The 18,214-nt window shown below is 48.1% G+C and overlaps 1 protein-coding gene across 2 annotated transcripts in view; it reads right to left on the reverse strand.

Moving 5' to 3' along the window:
• E2F3 (E2F transcription factor 3) overlaps positions 1-16,151 on the reverse strand; it is a gene marked incomplete at its 5' end in the record, with an annotated part of 96,816 nt that extends 80,665 nt beyond the window's left edge. Inside the window, one exon of one of the 2 annotated variants that reach the window (XM_080655209.1) lies at positions 15,759-16,151. In XM_080655209.1, the coding sequence (XP_080511335.1) occupies positions 15,759-16,151 (393 nt within the window). Of the gene's footprint in view, positions 1-14,552; positions 14,665-15,758 lie in introns of those variants that run through there. The other variant, XM_080655210.1, reaches the window with a different exon arrangement.
• Positions 16,152-18,214: the final 2,063 nt, after the last annotated feature.

The following is an 18,214-nucleotide window of genomic DNA, read 5'->3' on the forward strand; positions in this document are numbered from 1 at the left end:
AAAAGTTTTAAATAATCAAAACTTCTGATTCCATGATTTTGGTTATAATTTATACAATGGTTACTCGCACCCATTCAAACTGTGGGTAGTCAAGGACAGCAGTGTTTATTCTGCCCTTATTGGTTTTAATGAATTGGGGGTAGGGGCAAGAATTGCACCATGTCTGTCCAGTGGCTAGCCGCTCTGTGCACAGCTCCAGGCTGGATGCTTTCCATGGTCTCTCATTTCATTTACCCCTTACCGTATCTTTAAATGCTCACGTAAGGAGAGCGACTGTTTCATTTGTACATCTGGCTGGCTATCTGATTATAGGCATAAAGATTTTTTTTATGGTGCTAGATAAGAGGATGATTAAGAGAGAAGAAATTAAAAGAAGGAAAATAATTGTCAAAGAAACACGTCAAAGTATCTAGAGAAAAGGGAGGAAGGAAGCTCCCTGTCCACTGGATGATGAAAGCCGAAGGGTGGCCAAGCCTTTCTGTTATGAGTTCTGTGCTGTGCATGCAGGCCCTTCCACCTCATGGGAGAGGGGGTAGGGAACGGGAACGGGGACTGCAGGCCCAGGGAGAGATCCCAGGGCACTGCCGGTTTAAAACTATCTTCACACACTGAAGACTAGCTTTCGTAAGCTCTGCTGTTATTAGAATTGCACTATGTGAGCAACACCGTTTTTGATGGCACCATGTTTAACACGGTAGCCTAATGAAGGCCATGGGCTTCCCCAGTCCATGTTGAAAAGTATCTTTCCCCAGATAGTGGCCCTCAAACTTGGTGCATCAGAATGGCCTGGGGGCCTGTTAAACCTACTCTGCTGGCTCCACCCCAGAGTTCCTGACTGAGTAGGTCTGGGGAATGACCTGAAATTTTGCATTTCTAACAAGCTCCCAAGTGCTGTGGGTCCGAGCCCATCATGTAATAACCACTGCTCTAAAAACACAGACCAGAATAACCCATGGACACAGACAATAGTTCGGTAGGCCAGGGTGGAAGAGCTCAATGGGGGGGAAGAGAGGGACATCTGTAATACTTTCAACAATAAAGATAAATTAATCTATAACAATAAAAGCATAATATGCTAATTAGACCGGAGTCCTTCTGGACAACCTTCTGAACAAAGCCCGGGCTGTGAGGGAAGCCCAGGTCCCGGGTGCCAGAGGGAAGCCGATGCCAGCAGCCGGCAGAAGGAAGGCCTACTCTAGTACGAATTTTGTGCATCGGGCCTCTAGTCCTATATAATAAAGAGCTAACATGCAAATGGTCATCACACCCTCACCGCTCAGACACTCAACACTGGGGAAAGAGGAATAGGGACCAGCCAGGCACAAATGAGCTCGGAAGAGAGGAATGGGGACCAGCCAGGCTGCAGCCTGGGAGAGGGACAAGCAGCCTGCCCCGCGGTCCAGGGCGTCAGCGGCTGCATCTGCACCTGTGCCTGCACCTGCAGCCCAGGAGAGGGACAAGCAGCCCACTCCACAGTCCTGGGCGCCAGCGGCTGTGGCCCAGGCAAAGCCGGCCGGGGTCCTGGGTGCCTGCGGTCGGCCAGAGGAGGGAAGACCAGGTCCCGGGTTTCGGATGAGGCAGAGGCGGTTAGGGGCGATCAGGCCAGCAGGGGAATTAGGGGCAATAAGGCAGGCAGGCAGAGGTGGTTTAAGGGCAATCAGGCAGGCAGGCAGGCAGGCAGGCAGGCGAGCAGTTAGGAGCCAGCAGTCCTGGATTGTGAGAGGCAATTGGACATCCCCCGAGGGGTTCTAGATTGGAGAGGGTACAGGCCGGGCTGAGGGACACACCCACCCCCCGGGCACAAATTTCATGCACCGGGCCTCTAGTAAGTAAATAAAAACACAATCAGAATACAAAGACAGGAACAGGGTACTTATTATGTGGCAAAATCTTCATCAATTATGACACAAGCCACCACACAAAGGTGCTGACCCTGTTTCCCCAGCACCTACAGTAGGGGCTGGCACACACTAGGTGCCTCAACTACTCATGCTAAATCAACAAGTCAAGTGAGTCAGGATGCCCCGTGGCAGTGGCAGAGACTGGCCAGCATGGGGCGGGATGAGCAAGGGGAAGGGGTTGCAGAGGCATCAGCAACAAAGGAAATGGCTGTTAACAGTTGCAACAACAACAGCAATAATACAATGACAACAAGCACTTGGATGTGTCTAGCACTGACTAGCCCTGGAGCCAACATGTCACAGGCACCAGGGCATTCCATTTTCACAACCCTGAGATGGGAACCCTAATTACCCTCATTTAACAGGTCAGAAAACAGGTTAGAGGGGCAGTGATGTGCCCACATCATCAACTAGCCATGGTGAAGCTGGGATCAACAGCCATGCTGAGATGTTAGTCCTGAGCAGAAGGTCTCCCTTAATTACCCAGTTGAGTAAATGATAAATGCGAAACTTCCTTGGCCTGCCCTGAACTGCAGACTTTGATCCTTGCTTCCTCCAACTTACAGAAAAGCTCCAAGTGGCCTAGTCATAGAACGCATGACCATAAAACAGACACGGAGGGCTTCAGCTGGCTACACAGAACAGCTGTACCAGCTAGAAAGAGTGGGATAGGTGAAGCACAGCTCTGGGGTTCCATAGTTAGGCATGCCAAAGGAAAAGGTGTGGGTTAGTAGGTCTGAGAACCAATGGGAGAAAGGTTGATTTTGCCTCCAGGGGACACTTGGCAATGTCCACAGACAATTTTGATTGTCCTAAGTGGGGTGCTACTGGCATCTAATGAGGGGAGGTCAGGAATGCTGCTAAACATCCCACAATGCATAGGACAGCCTCCACCACAAAGAAGTATCTGGCCAAAATGTCAACGGTGTCAAAACCCTTCACTAGTTTCAAACTTTCTGAAGCTTTCTCTGTCTCCCTCCCCGGCCCCCATTTCCCCATCCCCGGCTTGGATGCCTAAGACTTCATCATTATTTTCTTATGACCATCATTGTCTTTCATCTTAAGTTCCTGAAGAACATGTTTCATCTCTCTTTATCTGCTCATAAACTCCTTGCAGGCCAGAGCACCTTAATCCCCTTGGTAACCCCTGGAATTCTGGGAGCTGCATTCTGCACCAAGCAGGTGTTCAATAAGCGTTTGTCCAAATTTGTTTTCCCTGAAGCGGGTAAAAATGCTGAGAATTTAGATCCAACCAACACTTCAGAGTTCTTACCATGGTAGGTGGCACAGGCTAGTTAGGAACAGAGTACATTTCCTATAAACACAATCTCACTTAATCCTTGCAACCATTGGAGGAAACAGGGACACTATTTTAGGTAACTACAGCTCACAGATATATAATTTGTGAAAGGTCACAGGCTGGGCTGGTTAAGTGACAACATGTTTCTGGAGCCAGATCTTCAAGTCCTAAGCTCCTTCCATACCCACTACCACATCCCAGGGCTGAAAACCTCCTCTTCAAGTCTAGTCCCAGAATGAGGGTGTCCGAGACGCAAACAAGGGAAACGGCAACAGGAAAAGTTGGAAACTTCCCCACCTTAGTGTGATTGTTGCAGGTGTTGCTAGTTAATATAGCAACAAAAATTAGTCAGTTCAAGGTGTGCTGCAAGTAGGGTTAGACACAAGTTACCTGTCCAAAAATCAATTATAAAGATACTTGAAATTTACATAGCTCTTTCCTCGGGGACAGTACTCAAAGACTCTTATTTTTAAACTTTAATATGCTAACAATTCAAGATTTTCTTGAATCAGCAAAGTCAGAGAGCATAGGACATAATGGTTGAGAGAGCCATCTTCGTCCAAGACAATTGTGACCTTTCTTTACACCCAGCACTCTGCAGCTGGCTCTCTACTTTGAGAGGCTGCAAACTGTGGGCTTTCTCAGAGCACACAGGAGCCAGCCCAGAGCTGCTAACGCACCTAATCAATAACATCCGATGGCTCATCTCTGGGAGCCCTGACAATATTGATCCCCCAAAATCAACCTGATGAATCTGTCTCGTTTTCATATCATAGAGGGAAAAGTGAAGATGATGAAAGGTTTTTGTGGCACCTCAATTTTTTTCTTAAGCTGGGGAGACCAGTTCTTGGCTTGTGATTGCTCATTCAGACTTCCACTAAAACCTGTATGCCAAAGCCCCATTTCCAGTGCTCAGCCCTAACCCCTTAGAAATCCCGATGGCCTCTGATGTCACTCACAATCAACTCAGACCGAACTAACCATTCCCTTCACACAGCGCACACCCTGGCATCAGAAAAGCTCAACCTCATCCATTCTTTCAGCCCCAAGAATTAAAAGGAGTCTAAGGTTTCCTTTTTCTTTTCTCCCTCAGCCTGTCCCTCACTTCCATCCTGCCTTTTCCCTATAGCTGTCCTGCTCCCAGACCTGTCCAATCCATAGCACCCATACTCTAATGGGATGCCCTGGTTCTCTTCCCAGGGAAATTCCTGGCCTTTTGATCACTTGGTAACCTGTTCCAGGCAGGCCCACACCTGACAGAATGAAAAGCCTTCCTACAATAGGGTCAGGTTCACCCTTTGAGAGCAGGGTGCCCAGAATTATCGCCCAGGTTCCCAGCTGGTGTTGGTCCCTGGAATGCAGCAATAGTGCTCACGCAAACCTCCTGAGCTAAGACTCTCAACCCTTTGGGAATCCCTTCTTGTTTTACCTCCTTTGGGTTTTGGGTAACCCATCTTTGGATGGCTTGCTCAGCAAGGACCTGGAAATCCAGACATTGGTACTACAAGGGTGGGTGTGGGGTACCCAGGCATCCCCCCGGGTCCCCGGGATCTGCAGGGCTGTTCTCTCCACTGAGGAAGCAGTTGAGATGAACAAACTGTGCACGGATTCTGGCAGGCGGTTCCAGCATCACCTGGTCATTCCACCTTCAAGAAACCTTTGCTTGTGCTCAACTACCTACAGCGTTGTTTCCCAAGTGCTCAACCTTGGTGCTTCTCTGATGGAGGGTAGAGGTGGGTGGAGCCTGGAGATGGGCTATAGGCAATTCTTATTATCAGTAAGTGTGGAAAGCATTGGATTATTTTTTGGGGACAGGTATCTTGGGTCCCTACCATGTAATTCATACAATATCAGAGAACAGAGGATAGAAACCAGGAATAAGCTGTGACTCTGGAGCCAGCCCCTTAACCACCGCACCTCCCCCCCCCCCCCCCCCCCAGTGCCTGTTTCCTCCTGTGCAGAACAAGCATGGTTATAATACCCACTTCACAGGTTGTTACGGGACTAATGTGCTAATGTGTGTAAAGTACTCAGTTCAGTGCCCTCCATACACACAGGCACTTGATAAACATTAGCTATTATTATCCGAGAGACCAGGGACTGCTAAGTGGCAGCCCTGAAGCCAAATCTGGCCTACAGACCTATTTTGTTTGGCTTTCCCTTTTTCCTTTTCAATGGAGCCAACATTTTTAAAACGGGTAGATTTCTGGCACTTTAAAGTTGAAGATCTGGCAACAAATGAGGTCTGCTTTTCCCTCTGGCAGCAATGGCCTGGGCCAGGGTCCCATGGCCCCTAATTGATAGGGCATTTCTTCTTTGTTTGAGCTCAACCCCTACGCTACTTACCCATCCCCCAATTCCCTGCCCAGCCCTTGCAGGAAGGCAGTCTATATTCTGGACCAATTTTACCAACATAGCCAACGTTAGGTCCTAAGATTTCCCCCAAATCGACTCCAGTCCAACTGGTCTCTGCTTGTGCAAACCTACTTTCTGCCTCCCTACCTTTGCCTGATGTTCCCCCAGCCATGAACAACCTCCCCAGTTTTCACTATCCACCTAGGCTCAGTAATTCCAATCCAATGAGTGCATTAAAATGACCTGGGACACTAAGAAAATACCCATGTCCAGAGCCCGCCCCCAGCAGTTCTAATTAGTCTGGATAGGGCCCCATTATTGGTAATTTTTAAAATAATCCAGGTGATTCAAATGTGTACTCTAATGTACAGGGAGCCATGGCCTCCCCATTCTTAAGGCCCAGCTGGCACCTCCTGCTGAAACTGTCCAGCTGAGGACTAGATGGGTCTTGCTTTCCTCCTGACGCCTGTTTAGTCTTGCTTTCGAATCAATTGTGTTTAAAGCTTGTCTCCCCAAACAGCCTGCAAACTTACTCAAACTACTTTTATTCTTTTTCTCCCCTTCCATTCCAAGAGTGGGCGGTCACACCTCCTACTTCTTTGCATCCTCAACAGGACAACTGGGGGCCCTAACACACTGTTGGCTTCTAACGAAAACGCCTCTACTTCAATTTTTGAGAGTCTACAACGCAGAAGGTGCTACAAGGACTACATGATGAGAAAACCCGGCTGATTTCCTGCAGCTTGCAGGTATGAAGAAGTCAAGAACGCCAATGGTGAGGATACGAGGCAGACTGAGTTGTGCTACAGGAAAGCAGTAATGTGAGGAAATCAGGGAAGGCTCGGTGCAGGTTTCCTTGATGGGCCAGTTGGAAGGATGGCAGCCAGAGCCAGGCAGAGAGGTGCCCTCCACACACATAGGTGGAGAGGGAGGAGAAAGAACGCGTGAGCAAACGAATGCACCAGGAGGAAACCTGGGCCAGCTGACCCACTGAGCCATGCCAGCATCCGAGTTGGGAAGAATGGGAAGCAAAATGGGAAAGACAAGATCCCACCTTGCGTCGAACTCCAGGGGAAAGGATGTCGTTAATTTGGTAAGTCACAGAAGCAGCCAGTGAAGGCTGAAATTCTGGCATCCTTCTAAAAGCCAGGCAGAGGGACGGGTGAGGGGTAAGGGGAAGAAGAGTCATAACACAGCCCTAGCCGGTTTGGCTAAGTGGCTAGAGCGTCGGCCTGCAGACTCAAGGGTCCCGGGTTCGATTCCGGTCAAGGGCATGTACCTTGGTTGCAGGCACATCCCCAGTAGGGGGCGTGCAGGAGGCAGCTGGTCCATGTTTCTCTCGCATCGATGTTTCTAACTCTCTATCCCTCTCCCTTCCTCTCTATAAAAAAATCAATAAAATATATTTAAAAAAAAAAAAGTGAGGGATGAGAGAGGTGACAATGGGGAGGAAGGCCCAGAGGCAGGTTCCCTGACTCAGGAGAACAAGACTGCCACCTCCCCCCGACCCCCCTCACACACACAATGGAACCTCCAAGGGCCCAGAGATGACAAACACCCTGATTTCTGCTATTCAGTCTTAAGCCACTTTACTGTGCAGAAGTGAAATCATGTTAACAGCGCAACTGTATTAACATATTTAATCATAGAAATAAAAACTTTAGTCACAACACTGTTACTACTGCAAGTGCTATTGTAAAAAGTTTAATGGACAGCAGCTTATAAAGACATACAAAGGTCTTAAAGAATAAGTTCGGAGAAAGCCACCCCATGGGGCACACTCCTCCCCATCACCATCATGTTGAGCAAGGTGTTTTGGGTTTCAATGAACACTAGGGCTAGTTCAGAAAATAAACCACAATGCCCCGACTAGTGTGGCTCAGTTCGCTGGGCATCGTCCCGTGCACCAAAAGGTTCCTGATTCAATTCCCCGTCAGGACACATGCCCAGATCCCCGGTAGCGGGGCATGCAAGAGGCAGCAGATTGATGTTCTGCTCTCACATTAATGTTTCTCTTTCTCCCTCACCCATCCTCTCTCACTAATAATAAAAAATATTTTTAAGAAAAGGAAAATAAAGCACAATAGGACAGCACAGTAGAAAGCTGTGGAAGGGAAGGGCAGTGCACCAATAATCTATGGAACACTCGCTCGTCCTCCCACATGGCAGCACTTCACAAATGTAAACTCAAATCCTAAGCCCATGGAGGTAGCTACAATTATTTCTCCATTTTACAGGTGAGGAAATTCAGACACCGAGGGTGATCTGCCTGAAGACACAAAGCTAAGCAAGCAGAGCCAGAATAAGAACCAGGTACTTCAGGCTCCAGGTGCCATCGGCTCGCGCTTACACTCAGCTGCCCTTCACGTCACCTGTTTGGTGGAGGGTGTGGGTCATGAGTCTGCTCTTCTTCTAAGGGCTGCCAGACCCAGAAAGACTAGGAAGTATGGGGCTACAGGACTGCTGCTCTGGTTTTATACTTCTAAAGCCTTAAAACATCAGAAACAGAAAAGGGCAAAGCAGGGGTGATACTAGAGGGGGTCACTTTCCATGACCCCCAGTGTACAGAGCCACAACCTTCAGGATCCTGAAAAGGAGGTGAAGCCCTTCTCAGCAGTCAGAGGAGTCAAAAGGATCTCCGGGGTAGCCAGGCATGAGCTGGCTGGGAGGACCAAGGGCATTCAGTTCCTCCACTCCTTGAAAGATGGACTCTGTCCACTAAAAAACCTTCCAGGGGAAACCAGCTTCACTGGTAAATAGAGCTCTCATCATTAATTGCTACTTCCCGCTCACTGGCACTGGCCGCAAGGCCGTATCTACACGTGGCTCCTTTCTGATTTGTGGATTAGAGACAAGCCATATATCCCTGCCCCTAATGAGTCGGTGAACTACAGCCACCTTGGATTATGTTTCACTTTTAGGCTTCAGGACTTGAAGTGATTCTATTTTTAAGCTTCCTCAGTTCTACAAGTAAAAGAAGACATTTTAAGAAAATTATTCTGGCTTTAAGTGGATGGTGGCTTCCTCTGAAAGAGTTAATGGACCAGCCATCTCCTGCGGGAAGGGACCTAGTACCATGTTGGTGGGCAAAGGCCCAGGGCCCTCTGAAAACCACAACACTCGGACATGGATGGCCTAGGACAAAACCTCTAATTCCAGAGCTACACTGCGCCTCTCTCCTGAAAAACTGTCGAAGTCCTTTTAGGTTCTATTCTGTGAAGTATGTTTCACTTTTGAGCACCAGAAATGTGGTTTCCACAGAAAACAATCATATTTGCATATAACGAAGCTTTAAAAAATTACAACTATGTATTTATTAAGCGTCAGTCATTCCTTCCATTTGAAAAAAATTACCTTGCATTTAACAACTAAAGTAGCTTCGCTTATTTTGGATGGCAGCTATGCTCACCACTATACCACCAACGCTGATAGCTTCACTTATTTTGTATCTTTGAGAATGAGTTGTTATTCGAAAACTATTGGAAGGACACTTCTGTGTGTGAGCATTTTAAAAAATATAACCACTCCTGAAAACAATCTAAAATGTATTCTACACATCCCAATTTTCACATATAGGGCACATGAGACATAGTTAACCTTCTCTTGATGAATGAGGCTGCTTCTAACAATTCGAGTCTCCAGTTTCAGTTCTGACTCGGGCACTAGCTATCCTGTGACCTTGGGCAAGTAACTTAACTGCATTGGGCCTTAATTTCCTCTCCTACAAAATGAAAGGGAATGGGTCAAAGGAGATGACTCTTGCTTTACAGCTCTCCAAGGTTGTGATTTGAAGACCACTGGGAACATAGATTACTGCCTACCCTAACCTCAAGTATTGTTCTTAGGGGCTGTCAAGTTATAAGAACATTGCCTGGACACTACAAATGGCCTCAAATAGTGGGGATACAGTAATTGAAAGCAAGCTAAAATTCATTCCTTTTATTCTTTTTATCCCCTCCCATTCCATCAGCTGTCAATTCTCACTGGTATCCACCTTCCAATGACATGAACCACTGCCTTAGTTTTCAAAGCTAAGCAGTGGCCTGCTTCACTCAGGTTCTCTCATAAAGCAAAGTGCATGGGGGTTTGTGATACAATCTGGCAACCAGTGGGCGTTATCTCTTATCGTTCTAAGTTATATTGCGGACTGTTGTGGCTACAAGACTAACCCCCAGTTAAGGTTGGGAGGAGAATGAGAATGCATTCCTGTAACCTGCATATTCTTTGAGTTCTAAAAGCACACGCTTTGGGGGGAAGAGTTTTTGAAGCAAAAGTGAGAGCAGAAAACAAACCAAATTCCTTTTTTACTAAAGCAAAAGCTACAGGCCTTATCCCTCTACATCAACCCCTCCAACCTATTCCCTCCAAGTTTCCTGTCCCCATCTTAATTGTTGCTTTTTTGTACCTTCTGCTGTGTAACTTTTCCTTGTGTAAGATACATTTTCCAAGTCACTCTTGGAAGCCAAAGAGAGGAGCAGAGTAGGAGGAAGGAGATACCATTTGTGGTTTCCTAAGTTTACCGCTTTCCCAGTTATCTTACCTTCTTAGTCCCATGAAAAATGATTAGAAAAACAAAAAGAATGCTTCTTAGCAATTGTAAATATAGTCCCTGAAACACTATTTTTAAGCTGTTAACAAGCATGAAAATATGTATTAAACCACATGTTTAGTACTTCAAAGAATTCAAGGAAGTTCTTTTCTTTAAAAACTAAAATGAGCCCTAACCGGTTTGGCTCAGTGGACAGAGCGTCGGCCTGTGGATTCAAGGGTCCCAGGTTCGATTCCAGTCAAGGGCATGTACCTTGGTTGCAGGCACATACCCAGTAGGGAGTGTGCAGGAGGCAGCTGATCGATGTTTCTCTCTCATCGATGTTTCTAACTCTCTATCCCTCTCCCTTCTTCCCTGTAAGAAATCAATAAAATATATTTTTTAAAAAAAACTAAAATAAAAAAAGGTAATCTGTTAAGAACTGAAATCTACCTTCTTTGCCTGGCACTATCTCAGGTTGTTTCATGGGAATCTATGAGGGACTTGATTTGATGAGCACAGGCAACTAATTTTCACTTATCCCAATTTAAGATGTTAGTAGTGGTTAAAAAGGAAAGGGAGCCTGGCCAGTTAAAGATGTGGATGGCCAGTTTGGCTCAGTGAATAGAGCACTGGCCTACGGACTGAAGGGCTCCGGGTTCGATTCCTTCAAGGGTACATGCCTGGGTTCCAGGCTCGATCCCCAGTATGGGGCATGCAGGAGGCAGCCAGTCAATGCTTCTCTCTCATCATTCATGTTTCTATCTCTCCCTCCCCCTTTTCCTTCCTCTCTGAAATCAATAAAAATATTTAGGGGGAAAAAAAACAACAGGAAAAGAACAATAAAGATTTTTTTTTTAAAAAAAGGTCTATGGAGATGGCAATAAAGACTGAGCGAGCTCTGACCTATGCCCCTATGCCCCAGGAGGTCACGGTTCGATTCCTGGTCAGGGTATATGCCCAGGTTGCAGGCTCAATCCCGTGTGCGGTGTGCAAGAGGCAGCCGATGGATGACTCTCTCACCATTGATGTTTCTATCTTTCCCTCTATCTTCCTCTCTGAAATCAGTCAAAATGTATATTTTTTAAAAAGGAATGGGAATTGGTCTGCCTGGAAAGTGGATGTAAACTGGACATACAAATGGAATATATATAAATCCATTAGAAAATCAGCCAGAAAATTAACTGAATATTTGAAGCTTTGCCTTCGAAGGGACTTAAAGGTGTGGATGGTATGTCTATGGGGATGGCAATATAAAGAATGAAGAGTTGAAAGAAAACTACTGCATTGTATCTCTCAGAAATGAGAATAAAAGCAACTTTTCCCCAGTCTTTCAATCTCCAGGTGCTGTTAGCCATGCCTAAGCTGAGAGTATTATTTTCTGTTTTCAAGTTAGCTTTACACAGCACAACTTAATCTCAGCATCTACTCTTCCAAGTATTACACAAGGTGAGGATTTATAGGAAAACAAAAAAATCCTTTCCTGTTCACAAGCTTGGGTTCCTTAGCTCCTGGTGCCACATTTAAGTAAGGGTGCTTTGTTTCAGAGGGTGATTAGAGTGGCGCCCTTGGTACTGATTATGGCACTGAGCTATTTGTACTGCCCAAGTCTGAGCACTGCATTATATTAAAACTTCGATTATGGGGTAGGTAGTGACTAAAAATTATCTCCTATCTTAAACTTAGCATCAATCATATATCTCAGCAGAAGCAAGACTACTGAGTACAGAACCACAGGAATCTGGCATTTTTCTTCTTTTATACTTGCACAGGAAAAAAAAAAAGAGACCCAGCTATAGCACCCATGGTTCCTCCACTTACATGGAAATTTCAAGCATTGTGGGCTCTTTACCAAGTATAATCAGTGGGTTGCTATGACTGCACAACATTAAATCAGATGTAACCGGCCACTGTCTCTTGCATTAATAGAGCCCAAGTTTTCTAGAAGTAGAATGAAATCATTTCAATTTCTTTTTAGGAGGCAGAAAATGAAGAAGCCCTTTCTGTTCCAGAAAATAGCACCTCTGACTGTTTCTCTAGAGCTTTTACCATTTCCAACAGTTCACCATCTAAAATTGAATATTCAGTTATCTAAAAGCCACTAAGCATAGATGTACTCAAAAGTTGGCATGTCCATGAGTTATGGGTGGAGTGGAACTCAGCAGAAAAGTAAGGATGAGTTAGTTGCCTAAATTTGTCACAAACAAGGCACAAGCTCATGCTTGGACAGTTCAACACCACCACCTCTACATAGGCCTGTCATACTGACATGTACCTATTTTACCCAGTGCTAGGATAGCCTTATTCTATAGGTTTAAAAAACCAGATTAACTAGGTAGAAAAATTTAATTACATTTCACTTTAGAAAACTTTTAACCATTTTCCTCTTATATGTAAACAAAGGGGCATTTGTACATGTGGTCTTACACTATTTCTCTAAGTTATAAAAAAATACTAGAGGCCCGATGCATGAAATTCATGCAAGGGGGCTCCCGCCCCTTCGTCCCAAAGGTCATTTGGAAGGACATCCGGTCTAATTAGCATATTCCGCTTTTATTATTCCTGCACACTCATTTTATTGGGTGTCTACTATTTGTCAGGCACTGTTCTAAGTGTTTTACATGCATTATCATATTTAAACCTTAAAAAAATCCCTCCAAGTTAGTATCATTACTGTCCCTATTTAACAGAAGAGGAAATTGTTTAAGTTTTTTGCCTAGGATCATACAACTTGTAAATGAAAGGCAATCAGCTAGTAAGAGTGTACTCATATATATTTTTTCTCATTTAAAAAAGATGAAGAATTTGCTCCTGGTTAAGTTCTCAGATGTTCCTGAAACAGAACATGGATGGAATAAGATCCAGGTAGGTCTGCAATTCTGGTCACCTGAGCACAAGTTCCCAACCACTTCTTGGACACAAAGTGTTTAAATGGTCTCTTTGCTCTGCCAATCACTTAGCTATCCCCATGTTGTTGTTCCTGCTTAGAGAATACATATCAGTAAACTTCAAGAATTAAATAGAAGTCTAATGCAGTTTTGATAAGAAAAAAGCAAATCAAACTTTGTACTCAGGGCTCATGACTTTAGAATTATATATGTTCTCACGGCAAAGAAGGCAAAATTTTGAAATAACTTGGAAGGTGGTGAGGGTAATTTTTTATACTTTAAACACTTAAATACAACAAACTACATATAAGTTTGTCTAGACAGTTTTGCAGATCTGGCCCAACAAGCAGGCTAAGGGGGGGGTGGGGGGGAAGCAATCTGGTGGTCTCAAATTCCTATTACCAAAACTACCCTCCCATAAATCTGAATCCAATCCAAGAAGTATGTCAATAGCTGGTTGTTTAAGATTAAGTTTGTGATGTAGTAACAGAACTGTGTAGGGGGCAAATATGCTAAAATATGTCCAAGCAAGTTTAGGTCAAGTCATTAATAGTACTTAATGCTAATAAAAGCATGGAATATTCCTGTAACTGAGAATCCAGCAGAGGGATCTGTATGTATAAGCAGGTACTTGTACTGTTTCCCCTCTGCTGGCAGACCCTAGTCACTAAAAAAAAAAAAAAAAAGCACCTTCTTTGACTGAGACTGTATCACACATCCCCAGCAAGTATCTCTGGGGCTGTAAAGCAGTTAAGATCCAACAAGGGGAGAAATTGGGAAGCGTAAGGAAATAAAAATTTTCATTATTCCAAAACCCATCTCATTTCCCAAAGTACTGCTTATGTGCTGACTTTCTTAAAACCCCTGCAAAATCTTGATCCTCCAAAAAATAAACCCATTTGGAGCTGAGACAAGATGAGGTCAACGATTGGTACTATCAACCATCCATTTGTTTAACTGAGTCTGGTTCGTTTCTAGCCTCGTGGGGACCAAGCCTGACCACGAGGGTGAAGACAGGAGGCATGGAGGAAGGGAATGAAGAAAAGGAGAAGGGTGGGGGTGGGGGTGGACAGACCTCCGGGCCACACTTCTTTCTAGTACCAACAAAAAGAGGAGCCGAATACTGACCTAAATCATCTCTCAAAGGCGCTTTATAAATTACAGGGACAAAGGGTGGGGGTGGTGGGTGGCCTGGGAATCCTACGGACACCCAACCCTCTGACCCGCCCCCTCCCCCTCCAGCACAAGGGAAGGAAGACAGAAAGCAGAGCTCAACTCGGCCATTGGCGAGAAGACCCCTCCGGTTTTCAATCGCCCATCCACAGGCCCCCTAGGAAAAAAACACGTAAACACCAAACCAACCCCCTGGGGTGGACACTCGCGCCCAGAGGTCCCTAGAACCGGAGGCCGGGGCATTTACTTAGTTAGATTTTTCTTGCTTACTCATTTCCCTCAAGCACCCAACCCCCCGTTCCCACTCCAAAACCCCGCTCAACCGCCTACCCTCTCGGCTCCAGCCCCCCAACAGAATCTGGTGCCCCTGTGGCGGCGGCAGCCCCCGCGCGGTCCCGGGCACTAACCTGCTGCTGTAAGGGCATTTCCGAAACCAGCCTAGCTCCGGGAGAGGTGGGGGGCCGGCTGGAGAGGGGCCCGGAGGGCCGAGCAGACCGGCGGCGCCGGGCGAGGGCGGGCGCCCGTGGGGGGGTAGGGAGCGGAGAGGGAGGGTGGCCGTGCCGGGGGCGGGTGCGAGGGCGCCGGGACCGTCCCAAGCCAGGGAGCCGGCGAGCAGGAGGAAGTGGGTGCCCCCTCTCCCCTCCAGCGCCCCCTCCCGCCGCCGCCTCCTCCCCAGTCACAGGCGCGTCCTCCGCGCACGTGTGCGAAACGTCACCGGCGGGTCCCGGAGAGAGGGACAGAACCGGGCGGCGGGACGGGAACACGGCTGCACCCGCCCTCCGTCGCCGGGGGGCGGGGAGGGGGACAGGGCGGGGAAGGAAGGGGTAAGGGGAGAGGCGGGTCAAGGGCAGGCCCGGGGCCCGGCGAGGAAGGCCCGGGCGCTCGGGCCACGCGGGCGCTACCGCTGCCACCGCCAGGATGCGCCCAGGCCGGGGCGCCCTCTTGCTAGCCCCTCACCCCCATACAGCCCACGCCCCAGCCTGCACCCGACTGCCAGCTCCACCGCCTCCCCTACCAGATACTCCCCAACTGCCCCCAGCCCCTTTGTTGCCGGGAGTTACAGATCCCAAAATGTGACAAGCGCAGCCCAACATAACATCTGCGCTCCAAGCACGCCTAAGGGGTCCCCCGGCCGCCAACGGGCCTCGGAGGCCGGCGAGGGGCGATCAGCCCAATTGTCCCACTGTTTCCACTCCCCCAGAGTCCCCCACTCCCCAGTTCACTACTCCCTCCCCCACCCCCTTCTCCATCCGGGGCGTGACCCCATCCTACGCCCGAGAAAGAGGAAGCTTCAAGTTGGAGGGGAGGGGAGAATGGGGGTAGGGAAAAGTGCAGGAAAAGAAGGGGGGGCCACGAAAAGTTTCAGAGTGTTTGATGTTCTTCGCGCCAAGGCGATCCCCACGGCCCCGCGCGTCTTGCGGAGCCCCCCAACCCCACGGGCGCTGAGGGTAGCGCACAAGTCTAACAATAAACCCTCGTTGGAGGGCCAGCCCATAGGCCCACGGGGCTCGGCCTGCGTTCTCCCGGGGCAGCCCGCAGCGCGCCCACCAACCCGCGCGGTGCGAACCCACCCCCCACCTGGGCTGGGGACAGTGGGGACAGGAGGGCATTACCGGAGGGCCGCCACCGCCGCTGCTGCCGCGTCCCAGCGCTGGTGGCTGCTGCAGCAGCCCGGCTCTGCCGGAGGGTCCGTGCGGCGTGGTGTAGAGGAGGCTGCCGGCGGTCAGCTCCGCGCCGGGGGCACAGGGAAGGATAGGGCCGGCGGCGACGGCGCCGCTTTGGAGGGAGGAGGAACAGGAGGTGGTGGAAGTGTTCGTGGTGAGGATCTGGATGTACGCGCCCGGGGCGGCGGCAGCGGCTGCGGCGGCGGCGGGGAAGCCGGGGCTGGCTAGCAGTGCCCTTTTGTCCATGGAGGCTGCAGTGGCGGCGGCGACGACAGTCGCCCCCTCCCCACCCCCGGCGGTCACCAGGTACTGCTCCAGGGCGGGCTGGATCCCCTTTTTCATCTCTCGCTCCTGCTGTTTTTATTGCTAAGGTATATTAATGTATTTTTTCAATTTCTTTATTATTTGCAGTCGGAGTTTCCAAGTCTCTCCTCCTTCTCTCCTCCCCGCCCGGCGCTTCCGAGCCCCTTCTCTCTCTTTTCTTTTTATTTTTCGGCACCGCACGGGCCCCGGGGGCCAAAAATAATCGGGGCTCTGGAGAGAGGAGGGTCCCGACCGCACGGATATCGGGCCCCGAGGGAGGATGGAGGCGTCGGGGGCGGCCGATGCAATGGATTGCGAGGCGGCGGCGGCAGCCCGGTTGCTGCGGCCGGCAGCTGAAAAATGGCTCCAGGAAGCTGCTGCTGACAATGAATGAAGGGATACGGTTTACGCGCCAAGGTCCTCCCGCGAAACTCAGATTTCCCGCCGGCTTTTCAAACCATATTTGCATATCCCCGCCCCTCAACCCGCCGAGGACCGTTCCCACAGCCCATTGGGCCTCTATCTCCTTACTTCAGTCCCAATCGTAGAGCCGGAGCATGAGTTGATGGTTTCCATTGGCTACCGTGCATCATGGTTACCCGGGCGACAAGGGTTTATTTGCATAGGCCTCCTTAATTGGCTGGGAGAGAGCAGGGTGTTTTTTTTAGAAGGTGGGGCAAAGCTTTGCCTTCTCTCCCACGGAAGACCACGCCTCGTGCAGGCTCCGCCCCATCCCCGCCCACCAGCCGGATGGGCGCTGCTGACCTGGGCAGGGACTCCGCGCCCCGCAGACTCAGTGTAGCTAATCGAGAGCGCAAGTTTCGCTTTTGGAAATTGTCAAGGTGACTAAGGGGACACCTTCGGAAACTCCCTTTCCTTTTACCAGTCAGTGTAATAGATGAAGAACAACCGAAGATTTCCCCAAATATGTGCCAAAGACAAGTTGAACCATGCGGACGATGCCTGGCAGGTGGAAACTGAGCCCTTTAAATCATGCGTTTCACTCTTCCTGAATCCAACCAATGCCGGGACGAGAGCTGATCCGGAGGCTGAGGCTGATAGACAGAAGCATGTGGGCAGACAGAATCATGGGGGCAGAAGACTGGACTAACGTGGTAGCGGGCAACATTTAGTTAACATTCTTGATCATTCTTGGTAGCTTCATTATTAGCCTAGATTGGATTTAAGTAAAAATTAACTCAATGTTTTGTCGAGTGAAATATCACCACCAGTATTGGTCTGAATCTAGCAAACACCTCACACTGGCCCAGAAGCACCCAGGACAGTTAATCAGGGCTAACCTAGGACTGACTGATCTGCGGGTTTCTAATCCGCCAAGCAGTAATCCGAAGAAGTACACGTTTCCCACGATGACGTCTTGCTCCCAACCAACCCTGCACTTTACAATCTTGGTTTCCTAGCAAGTGCTCTGGCTAAAAGCAAACTAGACGATCCAAATCTATTTCAAAATATTAAAGCAAAAAAATTTTTTAGTAAACTAGAAATTCTCACCCAAGAAATTAAATTATTGTCATCTGTATTGGTGCAAGTACTCATTGGACCTGAAATTGAAGAACGCTCTGTGAGACTGAGCAGGAAAAGGAACCCCTGCAGGAATGTGAGGAATGGTGTATGCCATAAGTCATATATACTGAAAACTACAAAATAGTTGGTGAGCTGGTGTTCACTGAGTGATGAGGATTCAATACCTCAAGCCCTTTCCCCAGACTTTATTATTATTATTATCATTATTTTACTATTATTAATTTCCAAAAACTCATATACTCAGTCTTATGAAAGGCCTGAAATGATGTGTCAGTTCAGGCTCAAACTCCTTAATATTCCAGTCCTATTACCTTGTCTGAAACAGAATGAGCTAAATGTACTGTTAAATTTTGCACCAGATGTAATATTTTGGTCTTGCATTCAAGCTAGTTGAGGATCCATGGCCTAGTACCCAAACAATTATTGACCCAAATACTTATCACAGATAGAACTGACATTATCTTTAGGACAGATTAAGTGGTATATCAATTCCTGGTTGAGGTAGAGGCCAATGTGTCATCAACTTCCTTGATATTCCATCAATGTTGCTTTCCACT

Source organism: Plecotus auritus (genome assembly GCF_963455305.1).
Source record: "Plecotus auritus genome assembly, chromosome: 2".
NCBI lineage: Eukaryota > Metazoa > Chordata > Mammalia > Chiroptera > Vespertilionidae > Plecotus > Plecotus auritus.